At 47.9% G+C, this 17,806-nt stretch overlaps 1 protein-coding gene across 3 annotated transcripts in view; it reads left to right on the plus strand.

Annotated features, from left to right (window-relative positions):
* The window catches only part of SLC12A6 (solute carrier family 12 member 6), a 3,180,404-nt gene that overhangs the window by 637,009 nt on the left and 2,525,589 nt on the right, over positions 1–17,806 (plus strand). For all 3 annotated transcript variants that reach the window (XM_069633764.1, XM_069633765.1, XM_069633766.1), the window contains one exon: positions 3,476–3,607. In XM_069633764.1, coding sequence (XP_069489865.1) covers positions 3,476–3,607 — 132 coding nt within the window. The remainder of the gene's footprint in view (positions 1–3,475; positions 3,608–17,806) is intronic.

Consider the following 17,806-nt stretch of genomic DNA (forward strand, 5'->3'; position numbering starts at 1 on the left):
TGCTTGGTTCTCCGTGCGCTCGCTCATGTCTTCTCATGGCTGTCCCCTTGCGGCTTACGCACGCCCAGCAATGCTTCCACGGTGAAGCAGGATACTCCGGACCGCTTCCTTCGGTCCCGCCGGCCTCCTTCTCATGGTTCGCCGCCGGCCTCCAGCTCCTTCCACTGTCGCCTCCTGCTGCATACACTCTGCATTGCTTCCTTGGCCTCTAGCGCTCCTCCTGCCACGCCACCACACTGGAGGGGTCTCCATGCACGCAGCTGCCTGCTCTAAAGCTGATCAGGCTACAGCTGCCGACAGCGACTCCACGACTGTCTGGCTTTCCATTTTTAAAGTTCCTGCCTCCATTTCTGATACCGAAATGACTAGACTGCTCACCAGCAAAGCGGTAGACCTTTGTTGCTCTCGTAGTCCTCCTCCTCGTCCCAGTACTTGGTTGGAGCTCAAATGAGAATGTGTGTCAAACTGATGTAATTTGGGGGATACTTCAGGGGAGTCACCTTTAATGGGCTGACAAAAGCCTATGAAGGCTTGTGTGATGGAGGGTTTGTGGTGAAAGGGGAATGGGGGATACCATGCTTCACCCAGGCATCGTCCTCTTCCCCACGTCGTCTCCTCCCAGGTGATCCTCCCTCGCATATCCACCCCTAGGGTTGGGATCCAAAAGCAAAGGCCTTTCCCTGGCGACCTGAGAAGAGGATACCGGGGGAGAAGTGAGGACACCCTCGGGTTCCTCACACATTCCAACTTCTAGGAGAGACCCAATAGCAACAGACTGCATATGAGGAGAAGGTGCTCGGGAACCCTGTGAAGAACCAAACGCCACAACTAAAGAGGAGATGCTCATTGGCACCTGCAGAAGGGGTCTGCTGGTCTCAGAGGACAGACTTGCTTTTATTAACCCTTGGAACATTACTTTAACCCATTGTGCATTGAGAGACTTGGTTGTTTTCATCTACCTAATGGTACATTATGGCTCTATCGCATTCTTTTACAATGTTGCATTTACCCACCCTGCATTGAGAAACTCTGTATTACTTTCATCCAACTTGTAATGTTTTGATTTGGCTCTTCCTCTACACAACATCCCTATTAATATGAATGTGATGCTCTATTAAATGAGTGCCAGAACTGCCCGAAAATGACCCCAAACAAATACCCAGCTCTAGTGTATGGGGATGACGCAGTGCTTTTGGCTACTACTCTGCAAGATCTAGAGAAAGCATTGTCTTCACTTCAAAATTCAGGGCGTTACAACTGGAACTGAATATAGAAAAATCTAAAGTTCTGGTGTTCAGGCTCGCTTTTTAAAGTACTCACCCTTGGTGCTAAAGGTAGAGGGAGCAGAGCATGCCCAAGTTAAATGCTTTGATTACCTCGGTGTAAGGTTCCAAGATATGGGAGGTTGGTAGAGCAGGTCCCCATTCAGTCCCCACTATGGAGAAATTTAGCGGGTGCAAGTCCTTCCATGTTAAACATGCAGGTGGAGCCATTTCCCCTGCTCTGAACCTTTATGGAAAGCAACCATTACCTGCAGAGCTATACAGGGTTGAATTATGGGGGCATGCCAATGTGAAAGATATCATCTTGAGTGAACATAAGTTCCTAAAAAAGCTGATGTTATTGTACAGGAGTGCTCACTCGCACCAGTTTTATTTTGGCTAAAGCTGTGGAACCAATAGGGGTTGGAAAACATGTGGTCCGCATTGAGTCTCCTCATGACATTAGATGGTTTGAGATTCATAGCTTGGGTTCTCCATATAAATAATATCCTTCGTGAAGTGGTTGAAGTCAATCTGTGGACTAACCCCGAGAGCCAGCCCGTGGGTATAAAGAAAAGAATCAGAGGCTCTGGATAACAATGCCTGAGATTAATTGTTGCACTAGGCTATGAAACTTAAAATGGGCCTGGTTAATCTCTAGTTTACCCCCTTTGGCACCAAACCGTATCTGGATCATATTTGGCCGTCATTTGAAAGGTCTATATATCTACGCCTAAGAATAGGTACCTTATCGGTGGCTGTTTTTACACAAACATGGAACTTGCTAATACAGCTCATTGTCTGATGTGTGGGAACTCAAAAGAAACTTACATTTTGTTATTGTGTGAAAAATCCATGCACCTGAGATGAATGTACTTGAGACCCGTCCTGCGAAAGGCAGGGTCTAGAGACATCAAATTGTCAATTTGCTGAGGCAGAGCCTAGACCCTTTTGTGGTATTGTGTGTGCATGTTATATACACAGGTCCTGGCTCATAAGGAAGAAGGGGTTGAACCTAATGACCAGCTGAGTATGTTCAAGTGTTAACTGTCTATATGGTAGTAAGTAGAATTAATGATTGCATTCGTACCTGCTCCATAAGCTGCAAACAACTTAAAGGATTTGTATTAAATCGGTACAATTGTGCAATGAGGCTGCGAGCAGGGCTCTCCTTACTGGTTTTAGCCAATTATGAATATTATATATTTATTTATCAGACTTCAACACTCCCATGAATTGTATACATTTCCTGCATTAATTGTGTATTCATTTTGCGTTAGTCATTTATATCTGTATTCGCTGTGTATAATTAGGTTTCCTTTTTGAATGTTGTATGCGTAACTTGAAGGCGCAATGTCGAATAAAAAGTGTGACTGACTGAAATATGAATACACTTTATCTTTGTTCAGTTTGGCCTCTTGATCCCGTAGGTTGTCCTGACTCTTATTTTGTTGCCAAGTTCTGAAAAGCAGGCTTGTAATCGGCTAGTAGGTTGCTTGAACAGGGTGTTCCATATTGGTGTTCTTCATTAGGGGGGTTACGAGGGTCGATGTCCAGCTTATCTAAGCAGAAATCCATGAGGGGATGTCGGGGTCAATGAGGGATTTAGCCTGTTAAGCAGAGTATGGGTATGACTGAGATTTAGAGGGTTTCATCACAGTGATGGTTAATGGAGGTTTCACAACTGAAATAAGGGATGAAATAAAAGGCAGCTGAGATTATGGGGTCTGGTTAATATGAGCCTGTGTATGTTGGGGGTGGGGGGGGCGAAGGATTAAAAAGGATGTTTTTTACGGTGGATAAGAAGTCATCCACTTTACATTTGAAAAACAAAGCCCTGTCTGTTTCCTGTGGGTTTAGTTTTCTCGGGACACTTAATTGTATTCTTTAGTTCTCCTTGAAAGCATTGAAATTCTCTAGTTTTGTTAGGGGCAGAGTCTAACATCTGGAAAAGCAGATTTATTTTAGATGATGCATTGCTAAGTGGATATGTGGTTTACTGGTTAACTTATAACCAGCATAACCTCCTTTTTTTTTTTTTTTTTTTTTTTTTTTTGCCAGCTTCTTTTCACTATCCAAGCCTTGCACTTCTTGTCAGCCAGTTTGTACCTGATCAATGTACTCCTTAGCGCATTTCCACCTTTCTATGTTTCTCCCACATATCCGTCTTCCTTCCATTTTCTTTGTCTTTCTAACATACCTTTTTATTTTAGGAAGAAATGGACACAAGGCCCAAGGTTTCTTCTCTCCTCAGCCGTCTGGCTAACTACACCAACCTACCCCAAGGAGCAAAGGAGCATGAGGAGGCAGAGTACTTTGGGGAGAGCAAAAAGAAAAATATTAAGGTGAGGTTTTGAGAGAGTGAGATTGTGTGCATCACACAGAGGACAATTTGAAATTGATGGAATCTCTGTGATGGAAAACCAAAATTTCAGTGCAAGAAATTAACTGTTGGTACAGATACCGGGTTATTGCATTACACTTAAACATCAAAGTGATTAATTGTAGTGGCAGAAATGGTATTCCACCTTTCCTTAGTTCTGTGAAGGTATAGGTAATCAGGATCCTCTTACTTTCCCTAAAGTATAAGTAATCACATTTGTATGTATAAGTGGAGGTAATGGGTTGGTGTAATACTGTCATAATATAATAAAATGTTGCTATTGCTTATTGTATTGAATAGTTGGTTTTGAAATGGTTCTACTGTCAGATTGTGTTTTTCAACGATTTCTGTTTGTAAGAACAAATAAGTTCCATTTGTTTTTTTTTTTTTTTCTTAACTAACCCTAAACATTTAAGGTTTTCATTTAAGGTTTTTGTTGCACACAGCTCGTCACGTACTGGTCACTTGAAGGGTGGATGAAAGATTGAGAGACTATTGCTCAAAGTCACAGGTTGGGATTTTGTAGCACCAAGACGGTCAATACAAAATTGTGAGGTTGCTGAAAATCAAATGTCTCTGAGCTCAGGGACAAGAAAAAAGGCAAAGGTCAGCAGTTGTGGTACAACGATTAGATTTGTAAAGATGCATTTGGTGGTGAGGCCTAGTTCCTCAATGGGGTCTAGGGGTGGTTCTCTAATATAAGACTAGCCAGAGTCTAGTTGAATACACAGCTTTTAAGCTTTCCTAATTGAGATTTTTCTCTAGTTTAGCATAATGGTGTTTCATTTAGCCAAATCACAGCAAACTAAACCGAAAACCCTCCATCTTTAGTTTCTCATTGGGTTGGGGGAAGAGAAGCCATTCTCAGAAGGTGGGCAGTGACTGTATCCTAGAATGCATTGCCCATAATGTATATGATTTTGAATGTTATCCTTAAAAACATTGCATATTTTTGGGAAGAATTTGCTGCAATATCAATTTTTCTCTTTGAGCCACAGCATTCCTCTTTGGTGGTCTAGTCCAAAGATAGATATGCTGCAAAACAAAAGAAGTGAACCATTGATGATTTTGGGTTCAAGGTTTCAAGATTGTTATGGCATTTGGAAATCCTGTTGCTACAAAGGGATAATTCTTTACAGTGAGGGTGAACGGAAAACAACATTCAACCTTTAACATAGTATACATTTTGGACATGCACATTATGAATCAAACATTGACAAAGACAATTTTTTGCCATTATGAATGAGGTACCTGGTGGAGATTCAGGAGGATGTTGCATGAGCACATAGGGCTGTGCATTAATAGCCATCCAAACAAGCATGGACAAAGGCAATAGTTTGCATCTTCTACAGTGAAAAGCACTTATTTGACTTAAAAATGTACCTGAAAAAAGTGCAAATTGTGATCATACTCCTGATATTGCAATTATATTCCAAAATTAATAACTTTTTTTGCCAGGTTACATTCTCTGGTGCTCTGTTAATTTTCTATGAAGGCGCAGCTGGTTACCCTTTTTGAAGGAAAGTTAAGAAAGCTAAAACTAGCATGATGGGGAAAATGATTTTATAGGTAAGTAACATGTCCGTCTGTAGGCTACAGGATTCCTTTGGCCTTCCCTTGTAGAAGCCAATGTGATTTAACCAATACCAAGGTTTTCATTCCAAAGAGACATTTATCTTGTTTGTATAAAATTAGCGTCACCTGGACATTATCTACCATCTTTGCAGATGAGCATATCATTGATGTCACTCCTTCCTCCATTTTAAAATGGAGCACTGTAGTTGGACATGTCCTCCACATGCTATGGCTTTATTTCAAATCCTTGGCTCTGGGCTTTACGGTCTCTGAAGATCCTGCATATTAGTGCTTTCATGTCTGAACACTGTGAAGTAGGTATCAATTGATTGGTGTGCTAGTAAGGCTTATTGTTGTCCTTGTTACTCTTGCCAACACCAATGGTGTAACTTTGGCATGGGATCCTTGCAATAATTCTAACTTCAGTACAATAATTTCAGAAGTATTTATTTTCAATTGCTGGAATTGCATTTAGTATAATTTTGGTGCAGTGTTTATTTAAAGTGATTTTGATTCCATTTTTAAAAAAGGGTATGCTTTTCAGCCCTCTCTGCAGTATCGAACACAAAAACGATTTTTACCGCACGTTCAAGTGTTGGGAGTCCTCGTGCTGTAGCTCTCGAGCTTTTGCTGCGTTATCGCGCTTTTTCAGGAGAATTCTCATTTTTTCGGTTAAATAGTGCCTCAAGCTCCACCGTTTCTACATCCGATCAACGGGGATCCGTTTTGGAGTTTTCTACGCCCTTCAAGGGTGAAGATTTCGTCGAGTTACGCTTTTGGAGGATTCCAGAAGTTCCGAGGCCTACCCCGGACATGGCCCAGGAGAAAGGAAGCTCGACGCCCTGGAAGCTGTTCAGGACCTGCCCTGGATGCCAGCTTCAGAATGTTTTCAAGGAGGGCGAGCATGTGTTATGCCTCTACTGTCTCCATGAGGACAAGACGCACACGGAGAAGGACTGTGCGTTTTGTGGAAACATGTCGAAGTGGACCATGAAGTTTCGCCACCTCCGTCTCGCCAACTAGCTGGAAGGGAAGAGCCCGTCAGGCGAGAAGAAGAAAAAGAAGTCCGAGCGGTCTTCTAAGTCCTGTGAGGGCGCCCCGGCGACGGGGGCCCAACAAAAGGCTAAGCACTGCTAGTTCGTGGGCACCGGAAGCGCCGAACGGTCGGGCTCCTTGGCTGCCAGGCAGGGCGCATCCTCCCCGGCGCCATCAACCACGAGCCAACGCTCTGGCTCGGGTAAGAGGAAGTCCGAGAACCCGGCGAAGCTTCTGGAGAGGCCCCCGGTCGATCTCTAAGATTCCGGCAGAGGGGGAGCGAGGCTCGGACCCTCCCCCCAAGTTGAAGGCCCGAGGCATACAGAAGGTGACAATGGCCTTAATTCACCCTGCTAAGACCTCGATTGAGGATGTCGCCGCGGCCCTGGCTCAGCCTGTGGAGGCTACACCAGTGGAGGCGACCTGAGGACCCAGAGTCTCCCTGCCACCGTGGAGGGAGTCATCTTTCAGGCCCATTGAGAAGACCCCCACGAAGTCCTAGTTGGAGAAGGTGGGGGAGGGGCTGGTGGCCATCGTGGATACGGACACGAACCCTGAAGAAGAGCTCATCGAAGTCGTGGAAGAGGCCCAGCCCATCGGGAGGGATCCCGACGAGGGCGACGACGAGAGCGACGGTGTTGCCGACGGGGCTCCTCAAGAGCCCTCGCGCCCGTCGTTTCCGGCGCCGCAGGACACTTCAGCGTCCATTTTGTCAGCAATTCAGTCCTTATGCTCGGAGATAAGGACAAGGTTGCCCCTCCCCCTGACGGAGGTACCTGAGCCAGACCCGTCGGGGGAACCGGAGCCAGGACCTTCGGAAAGTCCACCACATAGGAGGAGGACGTATCCTACGCCACCTCTCCCACCTCTGCGGCCTGCTCTGCCTTCCCCCCGGTCTACTACCCACGGGGATGATACAGGCACAGACACGGCTACGACAGGTACAGATGACGACGGAGGCGACGGCGGGACGTGTCCTCCGTCGCCCCCTGCTCGGGCGTCCCCGCCCGACTAGATTGGATCCTTTCATGCCATGATTTCCAGGGCATCCGAGCTTTTCCAGCTCTGCCCAGAAGAGAAGAAGGAAGGGTTCCTTTACCAACGGCGTGAGGCTAAAAGGAAGACGGTCCTCGCCGTACCGTTTCTTGATGACATCTGGGATGAGGGGCACACCCTCCTCAAGAACCCTGCCACGGCGCCGGCAAAGAGGGACCGGTACGAGAAGAAGTACCGGGTCCCCGACGCTGCCCCCTTGTGCCTTCGGGCGCAACTTACCCCGGATTCGGTCGTCTCGGCGGCGGCAAAGAAGAAAGCTGGGGGGGCATCGGCCTCGACATCAACTTCCCCGCCGGACGGCGAGGGCAGGAAGCTGGACATGATGGGACGACGGATCATCTTGTCCGCAGCGACGACTATCAAGGCGGCCAACGCACTGGCTATCGTAGCCCGCTATGACGGAGTTGTGGTTCAAAATTGCCCCTCTGTTGGACTTCCTTCCGGATGCCAAAAGGGCTGAGGCCCTGGAAATACTACAGGAAGGTGAGATTGCTTCGGACCACGCCATCACAGTGGCAACGGACATCGCTTACACTGGTTTCTGTCAGTTGGGCAACGGCGTTTGCTTGAGACGACGAGGGTGGCTCAAAGCCACGGATTTCCGCCAGGACGTACAAACCAAGGTTTTGGACATGCCCTTCGACGGGAACAACCTGTTTGGGAAGGCGGTTGATGAGTCCCTTCAGGCCATCAAGACAGACACAGAGACTTCCCGGGCACTGGGAGTGCTCCAGCAATGACGGCCGTCCTTTCGGAGCTCAGGAGGCAGACAAGGTGCCTCCAAGGGATCCGGCAGTTGCTCCTCCACATACCGCCAAGCGGCAAGATCTTCGTCCCAGGAAGCCTACAGGGGACGCGGCAAGTCAGGTGGTGCCCGTCGTCGTCAGGGAGGTCAAGGAGGCAAGGCGGTCTCCAAACAAGATTGAACCGACCGTGGGGTCGGGCCCCGCCGAAGCACCCCGGTGGGAGGCCGGCTGGCGAGGTTCGTCAGCTTTTGGGAGTCCATCTCCACCGACCGTTGGGTGCTGGATGCCCTGGCCCAAGGGCATGCCCTCGAGTTTCAGAAGAAGTGCCCTCGCGTTCCATCCGTGGCCAGGAAGGAAAATCACGTCCCTCAACTACTGTTGGAAGTAAGGGCGATGCTCAAGAAGGGTGCCATCGCGCTCGTCCCAAAGAGGCTTCGGGGCTCCGGAGTTTACTCAAGGTACTCCCTCGTAAATAAGAAGACAAGTACATCAAGGCACAGAAGTTCTGTATGGTCACCCTCCAGCATGTGCTGGGATAGCTGGAGGAGGGCGATTTCCTGTCGTCGTTGGACTTGGAGGATGCGTACTTCCACATCCCCGTTCTAAAAAGACACCGAAAGTTCCTCAGGTTCGTGGTCCAAGGGCGGCACTACCAGTTCAAGGCCCTTCCGTTCGGGTTGAAGTCGGCACGCAGGGTGTTCACCAAGTGCCTCGCACCGGTGGTGGCGCGGCTGCGCCTGCAGGGGATCCACGTCTACCCCTACCTGGACGACTGGCTCAACCGGGCAAAGGACAAGGGAGCTCGCCGTGGAGCACACTGCAAAGACCGTCCAGCTGCTCACGGAACTGGGATACTCCATCAACTTTCCAAAATCCCATCTGGTTCCGTCGCAAGTCGCCCTGTTTCTGGGAGCCAAGCTCGACACAGTGGCGCTGCTGGCCTCGCCGTCGGAGGAAAGGACCAGGACCATTCTGGGCAAGGTGCAGCGTCTGCTGGCCACGGACATAGCCAGGGTAAGATCTATCAAGTCCCTCCTACGGCATTTATCTGGTGCGCCTTTGCAGGCTTCAAATGCGCCCCTTACAAGAGTTCCTCGACGCCCGCTGGGTCTAGTCGATGGGCAGCTTCGAGGACAGGATCCCTCTCAACGAGACGTTCCGTCAGGCGATCTGGTGGTGGGGGTACCCGCTTCCATCTGTCGGCGGGCACGGACTTTCAGACCCCAGCTCACCAGGTGACGGTGACGACGGACGCCTCCCAAGAAGGTTGGGGAGCGCACTCCGGAGATCTTCACGCAAGAGGCCTTTGGCTCCCGGAGGAGAAGTCACTCCACATCAACATCTTGGAGCTCCGTGCGGTGTTCTGGGCACTCGGGTCCTTTCTTCCGTCCCTCAAGGGCAATGTGGTGAGGATCTTCACCGACAACCACCACGATGTTCTACATCCGGAAGCAGGGCGGAACCAGGTCCCCGGCCCTATCCAAGGAAGCCCAGGAGCTGTGACATTGGGCCGTCGCCCAACGGATGTTCCTGGTGCCTCTTCATCTGGCAGGAATAAAAAACACGATCGCCGACTCACTCAGCAGGGAGCTGCGCTCATGCCACGAGTGGGAACTATGCCAGGATCAAGTGGATCGACTCTTCCGACGATGGGGCGAACCCCAAATCGATCTCTTCGCGACAGCGACGAATTCCAAGTGCCGGAGGTGCGCCAGCAGGTTCCCCCAGCCGAGGAGCATGGGCGATGCTTTCTCGTTCCCCTGGGACGGCCTATTTCTTTATGCGTTCCCTCCGCTGCCGTTGCTGCTCCGGCTCATCAACCAGCTCAAGAGGTCCCGGTGCAGGATGATCCTCGTCGCACCGGCGTGGCAGAGACAGATCTGGTTCCCGGACCTTCTGGACTTTTCAACGTCCACACCAGTCAAGCTGCCGACGGACGCAGACCTTCTCTCCAGAGAAGGAGGCGCCATTCTTCACCACAACCCGGAGTCGCTGAACTTGCAGGCCTGGCACCTGCAGCACTAGAGTTTGGAGGGTACGACATCCCGGCCGACTGCAGAGAGGTTCTTGCAAAGGCCAGGGCGTCCTCAACTCTCAAGTGCTACGGACATAAATGGAAGAGGTTCTCTGTCTGGTGCCTTGCACAGAAGATTAACCCTCTGCGGATTACGGCCCTTCAAGTACTGCCGTATCTACTGTATACATCTGGCTGCAATCTCCCGATATACCAGGACTACGGGACGGGCGTCCTTGTGGTTGCATCGCCTGGTGAAAGAATTCATGAAGGGACTATTCCGATCATTCCCGCCGGTGAAGGCTCCTGCCCCGGCGTGGAAGCTTAATGTGGTGCTGACCAGGCTCATGGGGGCCCCATTCGAGCCTATGCATTCGGCGCCTTTGAAGTTCCTGTCATGGAAGACAGCTTTCCTCGTGACCATCACCTCCGCACGACGAGTGGGAGAGATCCAGGCCCTATCTTGCAAGCCTCCATACTTGACTTTTCATGACACAAGGGTGGTGCTGAGGACGCACCCCTCCTTTATGCCCAAGGTGCCGTCGGACTTCCACCTCAACGAGCCCTTGGTGTTGCCAGTTTTCTTCCCGTCGCCTTCGTCGCCGGCCGAGAGGACTTTGCACTCGCTGGATGTAGCTAGAGCGCTTAAGTTCTACGTGGACCGCACAAAGAGTCTTCGGAAGACGTCACAGCTGTTTGTGAACTTTGGGACTGTGAATCAAGGGAAGGCTCTCTCGAAGACTTCCATTTCCAGATGGCTCTCCGGCTGCATCAGGCACTGTCACCGGTTGGCAAACCAACCGCTGCCCGGCCGTCCGAGAGCCCATTCGACCAGAGCGATTGCTGATACCACGGCGTTCCTGTCTGGGGTGCCCCTGCTGAACATCTGCAGGGCTGCGACGTGGAGGTCGACGCACACCTTCACAAGATTCTACTGCGTCGATCGGGACTCCAGGGAGGAGTCCAGGGTCAGCCAAGCAGTGCTGCGCAACCTGTTCGCCTAAGGTGAGCCTGGTGAGGAGGTAAGAGATGCTTAATGTTGAGTTGTTGTATTGCTTAATGTTGAGCCTGTTGCCACCTCCCGTGGTTGTGCATGTGTGTACTGCTATGTATTCTCTTATTCATGAGCATGTGAATCCATGCCAGACCCCATGCTGGAGAAGGAACAAGTTACTTACCTGTAACTGTTGTTCTCCAGCATGGGTCTGGCATGGGTTCACATGCGAACCCTCCCGCCTACCCCTCTGTGGCTCTTCACTTGGTCATACTGCCACTTTACGTGCTACCAAATCTGAGGATGGCTGCCAGAGGCGGGTCTTAGGGAGAGGGCAGTCATTGGCTGGGGGCAGTATGACCCAGAGACCAGTGATTGGTTACTACTAGAAAGACAGATCAGAAACGAAACTGATACTGATTTTTTTTTCTATACCGAGGATTCCTGGCCTGACGACGGGGAATATTCATGAGCATGTGAATCCATGCCAGACCCAGGCTGGAGAACAACAGTTACAGGTAAGTAACTTGTTCCTTCTATTATACATTACTGATGTGAAACTGCAGTAGAACAGCTATATTCGTACAAAGGGGCAGAGATGTTAAACTTGAACTGCTTTTTTTCAATGCATAACATTTGAATTTTCAGAAGTATGTTATTTTTAAAATGTCTCTGAAGATCCTGCATATTAGTGCTTTCATGTCTCAACACTGTGAAGTAGGTATCAATCAATTGATTGGTGTGCTAGTAAGGCTTATTGTTGTCCTTGTTACTCTTGCCAACACCAATGGTGTAACTTTGTCAACAATGGCCACCTCTCTGAATCAGTCTCAATGGAAAGAGGAGTAAGGCAGGGATGCCTGGGGCCACCGACATTCTTAAACTTATTCCTGGCAGATGCAGGAGAACATCTGATCTCGTCCGCGTTGGGCAGTCCTGAAATGAATAGAAGAAAAATATTCTGGTTGGCCTACACGGACGATATCGTCCTGCTTGATAGAACTGCCATTGGACTGCAAAGACTATTGAACAGTCTGAGTTAATATGCTAAGGAAAATGGGTTACTAATAAACCCCAAGAAATCCAGTATACTAGTTTTTAAGCAGCCAAAGAAAAAGGTGAAGCATAGGCACTGGTTCCTAGATGGGCAGAGAATTCCTCAAGTGGAAGACCTGATATACTTGGGATACAATATCTATGCTAGCCCAGCCATCTACAAAATAGAGAAAGACATACTCTCTAAAACCCTCTCATTAATTCCTCACCTGACTAAAATCAGAAATAGATGCTGCAAATTCTCAGTAGTTCCTATGATAAAACACTACCAGTGCAAGATAGTCCCAGATAGTCCCAGTCTTGCTTTATGTCTTAGAAGCTAAACCACAACTATGGAACTTTAACTGGGCCAAAATAGAAGGCAGAATTTGGAAGAAAGCCTTTAATCTACCTTGCAACACATCAGGGGGCCAGCTGCGCTTCGAATTGGGTCTAAAGTCTTTGAACTGTCTGGCAGAATGGAAACTGATGTTCTTCTACAGAGAGATCATAAACCCTAAAAAAGGCTCCCTGTAAGAGTATATCAAGGAACAACATAACAACTTGAAGTGTGAAATCATACAGGGACTTAAACAGAAAATAAAAATGGCAATTTCGACAACAGGCCTAAGTTTGGAAATACTTGAGAACAACACACTAAAAGTATAACCGGAGCTGGAAGTACTGGATTTGATACATACGATAGAAAATACAAGGTCATCAACACCTGAAAACACTTTTCTGAGAGTTGACAAGAAGATAGGTACCCTCCCAAGGTATCTTGAAAAATTTCCGGATCCAAAAACTGGAAGCAATTTCCTCAGAGCAAGGATGAATATACTACCGACGGGAGAAATACTAAATATTCTGAAACAATCGGAACGGACAGTGATTTACTGTAAGGGTTGTGCAGTCCCAGGAAGTCAATCCCTGAAACATCTACTAACTGAATATATAGGAACATGGGATCTACGACTGAAAAAACTAGGAAGATATGTAGAAAGACCGGACTGGTTGGCATCAGAAAATACTTGCCACAGAATATTCTCAGGCCATGAAATCCAACTTACAGTAACAGTGGTGAACCTACTTCAATCCCTGCACTTGGTATAAGGGAACACCCAATCCTCGCTCCCTTTACTATCTTAGAACTGATCTCTCTTCCCCCTCTTAAGAGGGGTAAGGAACTGCTCGTTTTATTAATTTTAGAAAATGAAGCTCTGTTGCTTTTTTGTATTAAATTGTAAAGTTTTACTCTTTGCCTATGACATGTAGACAGTAAACCAAATGCAATAATAAAAAATAAAAAAGTTTCAATCTTAAGCAAGGGCATAGAATCATCATGAAGTGCAACACTCTCTCCAAAAACCAGTGCCTTTTTTATTACTACAGCTGGAAGTTTTTGTTTAAAGACAAAAATAATTGGACCTAATCTAAATGAATCTGCAAATGTTAACATGCGCCTAAGTCCAAGCATCCAATCCTTTTAAGAACTGAGGATCGGACCCTCTGTGCAAAGCCCTCGCAGGCCAAGGCCGTGGTGTTGTGCGACACAGGTGTTTGGCAGTGAAGGGGTAGCAGCGCAGAGTGCAATCGCGCAACGCAACTGTCGACCATCTGTGTCCGAAAGGTAAGAAAGGTGCAGGGAGGGGGATCAGCCACTACTGCTCTCTATTAAACTTCCCGGCCTTTGCACATACTTCCACCTAACCGTCTGACATAACATAGCCGTACTTTATGTTCTGTCTTTTCTCTAGGTCCCCTCATTTGCTGTTACTTTGTACTGTAAACTGTGCCCTTTAGACTCCCTCCGCTGTACTGTTGAGTGTACCCGTCTGTCCCTTTTGTGTGTTCCCTACTGTGTGACCCCCCTCTGCGCATCCTACATCTTCTTTCGCTCCCTCCTACTCCTCGCATCCTCTGATGCTTTCCGTCTCCCCTATCTTCTCGAACTGCTACTCTATCTCCTATCCCTCTCACTAGGTCAGGAAGGAAGAAGTTCAAGAGGGACATCCTGGTCTCCAACCCAGGCCTCCCTATCGCTGACACCTAAATCGGTGCTTCCTCCATACAGACTCTTACCAACATCCTCTCTGTCGTTCCCTCTCCAGACCTATGGACCCCTCATATGATCTCTGTTCTCTCTCCTTTTTCCTCCTCTCCCATTAATGGTGGCACGTGGTGGGGGGGTCCTCTTGGCCTCCTTCTACTGCTCCAAGACCATCATTTGTCTATCTGAATAGCCCTGCCTTGCTCCAGGGCCCTCAGCCCAATCTCCTTTTCAATGGGCGTCTCCCGAGTCTTATCAACTTACTTCTCCTGCTATTCCTACCAGCTCCTCTCTGGCTCCCCTGCCACCTCCTTCTTCCGTCACCTCTCTGGCACCCTTCTCATCTGGTCTGGCTACTTTGCCATCTCCTTCTACCTCTGGCTCCCCCTCTACCACCTCTGCAGGGCGTACCTCAAGCTTGTACCCCTCCACGGATGTCTTTAAAATGTGTTCCATGTTGTTACTTTCGCTCTGCTGTCAAACACTCCTGACATCTGTCACCTCCTTGAAGAACTTGACCTGGATGTCCTTGCTCTCACCGTGACATGGTTCATGGTCAGCTCTGTCACAAGTTTTGACACTCCTCCTTGATGGCTACAAGATCCTCTCTGAACCCAGAACCAACCGTCCCGGAGGTGGAGTCGCTCTGATCGTTTCCGGAGTGGGTCCCTGCTTCTGTCATTACTACACTGGCCTACTCCTTCTTTGATTGCCTGGTCTGCAGGCGCTCTATCTCTCCTGGTCTCCCTCTGACTGTGGCCACCAACTACAGACCACCTGACCAGGTCGCCCTCTTCCTCTCATAGTGGGCTGACCTCTCCTCTTCTCTCCTTTCCGCTACCGCTCTACTTCTCCTCTGAGACCTCAACATCCATCTGGATTCTTCTAGTCTGCAAACCTCAGCGTCTCTCTCTTTCTCGCTCTCTCGCTCTCTTTTTGCTCTTGCTCGCTCTCGTTTTGCTCTTTCTCACTCTTTTTGCTCTTTCTCACTCTTTTTGCTCTTTCTCACTCTTTTTGCTCTTTCTCGCTCTCTTTTTGCTCTTTCTCGCTCTTTTTGCTCTCTCGCTCTCTTTTTGCTCTCGCTCTTTTTGCTCTCTCGCTCTTTTTGCTCTCTCGCTCTTTTTGCTCTCTCGCTCTTTTTGCTCTCTCGCTCTTTTTGCTCTCGCTCTTTTTGCGCTCTCGCTCTTTTCGCTCTCGCTCTTTTTGCGCTCTCGCTCTTTTCGCTCTCGCTCTTTTCGCTCTCGCTCTTTTCGCTCTCGCTCTTTTCGCTCTCTCGCTCTTTTCGCTCTCTCGCTCTTTTCGCTCTCTCGCTCTTTTCGCTCTCTCGCTCTTTTCGCTCTCGCTCTTTTCGCTCTCTCGCTCTTTTCGCTCTCGCTCTCTCGCTCTTTTCGCTCTCGCTCTTTTCGCTCTTTTCGCTCTCGCTTTCTTTGCTCTCGCACTCGAACTTGATACAAAACATTATTTTTATACTCCAAACGCATCACAATCTGACGTGTAACACTCAAAAGTTAACATGCAATTCTATTGGTTAGGAAAAGGTAACTTTAATATAGGTGCTATATCTGTATATGGTAATGGAGTGAGGGGATAGGGTAAACACTATCAGGTGGGCGTCTAAAACCTTCCTTCAAAAATGACTACTGTAGACGTCACTAAAAGTACGTCCCATGGGTTCTACTAACTATAGGACCCTAAATTATTTGGTCCATTGTGATTGGGATGGCATCAACCCCATGCATAAATTTCCACTTTGCTTAGCAGCATGCAGAACAGTCAACCAGGTGCAGGGTGTCCCCCAATTCACCCTGCCTTCCTTCAATAAATCATCACTTTATGGGCTATGTGTTAATTAGTTCACTGTGGTTGGCCTCGAAGCTGCATCTTCTTGTCTCGAAAAAGTTCTGATATCTCTGTCTGGGCGGGTACCAAGCGTAGGTGTGAATCAGTACCTCTTCTCGCTCGGATGGTCACGTGAGACCACACAGTGAATTTGCCTCGTTTCTCGCAATTTGTATATTTGACTTGCGTTTCACCCGCCACCTGCCTTCGCCTTCTTATCTCGATTCTTCAGGAGCAGGATATTCTGTTCTTAGCTTCCATTGGTATGACCTTGGCTTCCCCGGCACAGGCTGCCTCTGCCGAGTTTCAATTCAGCCTTTTTTCTCGTGTTGCTAGAATATGAAACTTCTTGCGTTTGGCCTATAATAACCTGGGTTGGTTCTGCTTTTCATGCAAAGTGGACTTGCACTTATAGAACTTGCTTCGTTTTGAGGTAGATTGTGTACACAAATGGCGCTTGCCGCTCTATTCTTCTACTTAGCATAGCAAGCCGCACTTTTTTCTTAACTTTCTTGTGGTTACATGCATATGTACAGGCGTTAGCTGGTTGAATATCTTCATCCTGCTTACAGCTTAAGCTCCCTTGTTTTTCAACAATGTTCTCTTCTTTCAGTTTCACGATATCTTTATTCATGGCATTTCATCTCTTTGCGTCATCTTTGGATCGTCATATCTTTTATGGGTACGTTAGTCCAGGCCCTCGTGACGTCACCATTCGTCTTCCATTAAGGACTTTTTGGTTTCTTCCTGTACAGTACTTAAGGAATCTTCATTTCGTCTCATTTGCTAGTAGGGTTTTCTATATGGATATCTTGCTGTCCATGGCTGTCTGGTTATGGGTACTTCAATAGGTATTGTTCTTCTGATAGGTACTTGGCAGAGCCCTACTGTGGCTCTCTGCTGGTTTATCTGCTCATCATAAGTCACATATTTTGGTGGGAACGTTCCTGGCACTTCAAAATGGCCGACTGGAGGGTAGGCTTTATTTGAGACCTCCTCTACACTCCCCCCTCTGGGCGATTCATCGACCACTTTCATTTCCTACTTTGGATTCACCTTACTTTGTTCGTCTGCATTCATCTTCACTTCGTCATCTGGGTTCATCCCTTCTTCATCTTCTGGGTCTGTACATGATGGTTTGAAGAAGTGTCTCTTTGGGGTCCATATTTTTATTACTCCTCTCAGGCTTCCTGCTGTCCTTACATGTTCGTCTTTGTTCCATGTCATCAGCTGACTTTGTCCATTAGGGCTGTACTAAATCCATCTTCCCACATCATTTCTGTGTTTCCTGGGATAAAGAAACTTTGTACCTTCTGGCGCATGCTTGCTGGCCTTCACAAAGTCTCTTATTTCTTCATCAGTCAGATCTCTGGGCTTCCATCCTGGTTTGACATCAATCATGGCCTTCATCCCTTTGGCTTGCTTCGCAGTCTTCTGCCATTGTGAGATTATTATCTTAATAACACAAAATCTTAGTAATATCACTAGCAAGGCTCCCAGGAACTTGAAGGCATCCGCCATCCATTGTGGAACCCATGAAAACAGGGATCCAAATCAGCTGTCATCAACTTCATCAGTTTCATTGATCTGGTTCTGTAGGTTTGTCAGCATACCTATAGCTTCTGTTAAAGTTCCAGTTTCCTCATTGTGAGAAGGTATAAATGTGCAACATGATTCTCCTATTTTTGCACAAACTCCTCCATCCATAGCTGTGATCATGTCAAGTACGTATCTGTTCTGGAGAGTCGTCAGTCGGATGGCTCTGAACTCTTCCTTGATTGCATTGAATCCTTTTATGGTCGTGTTGGTGGTCTGCA

Source organism: Ambystoma mexicanum, chromosome 13 (genome assembly GCF_040938575.1).
Source record: "Ambystoma mexicanum isolate Mex_15411 chromosome 13, UKY_AmexF1_1, whole genome shotgun sequence".
Taxonomy (NCBI): Eukaryota; Metazoa; Chordata; class Amphibia; order Caudata; family Ambystomatidae; genus Ambystoma; species Ambystoma mexicanum.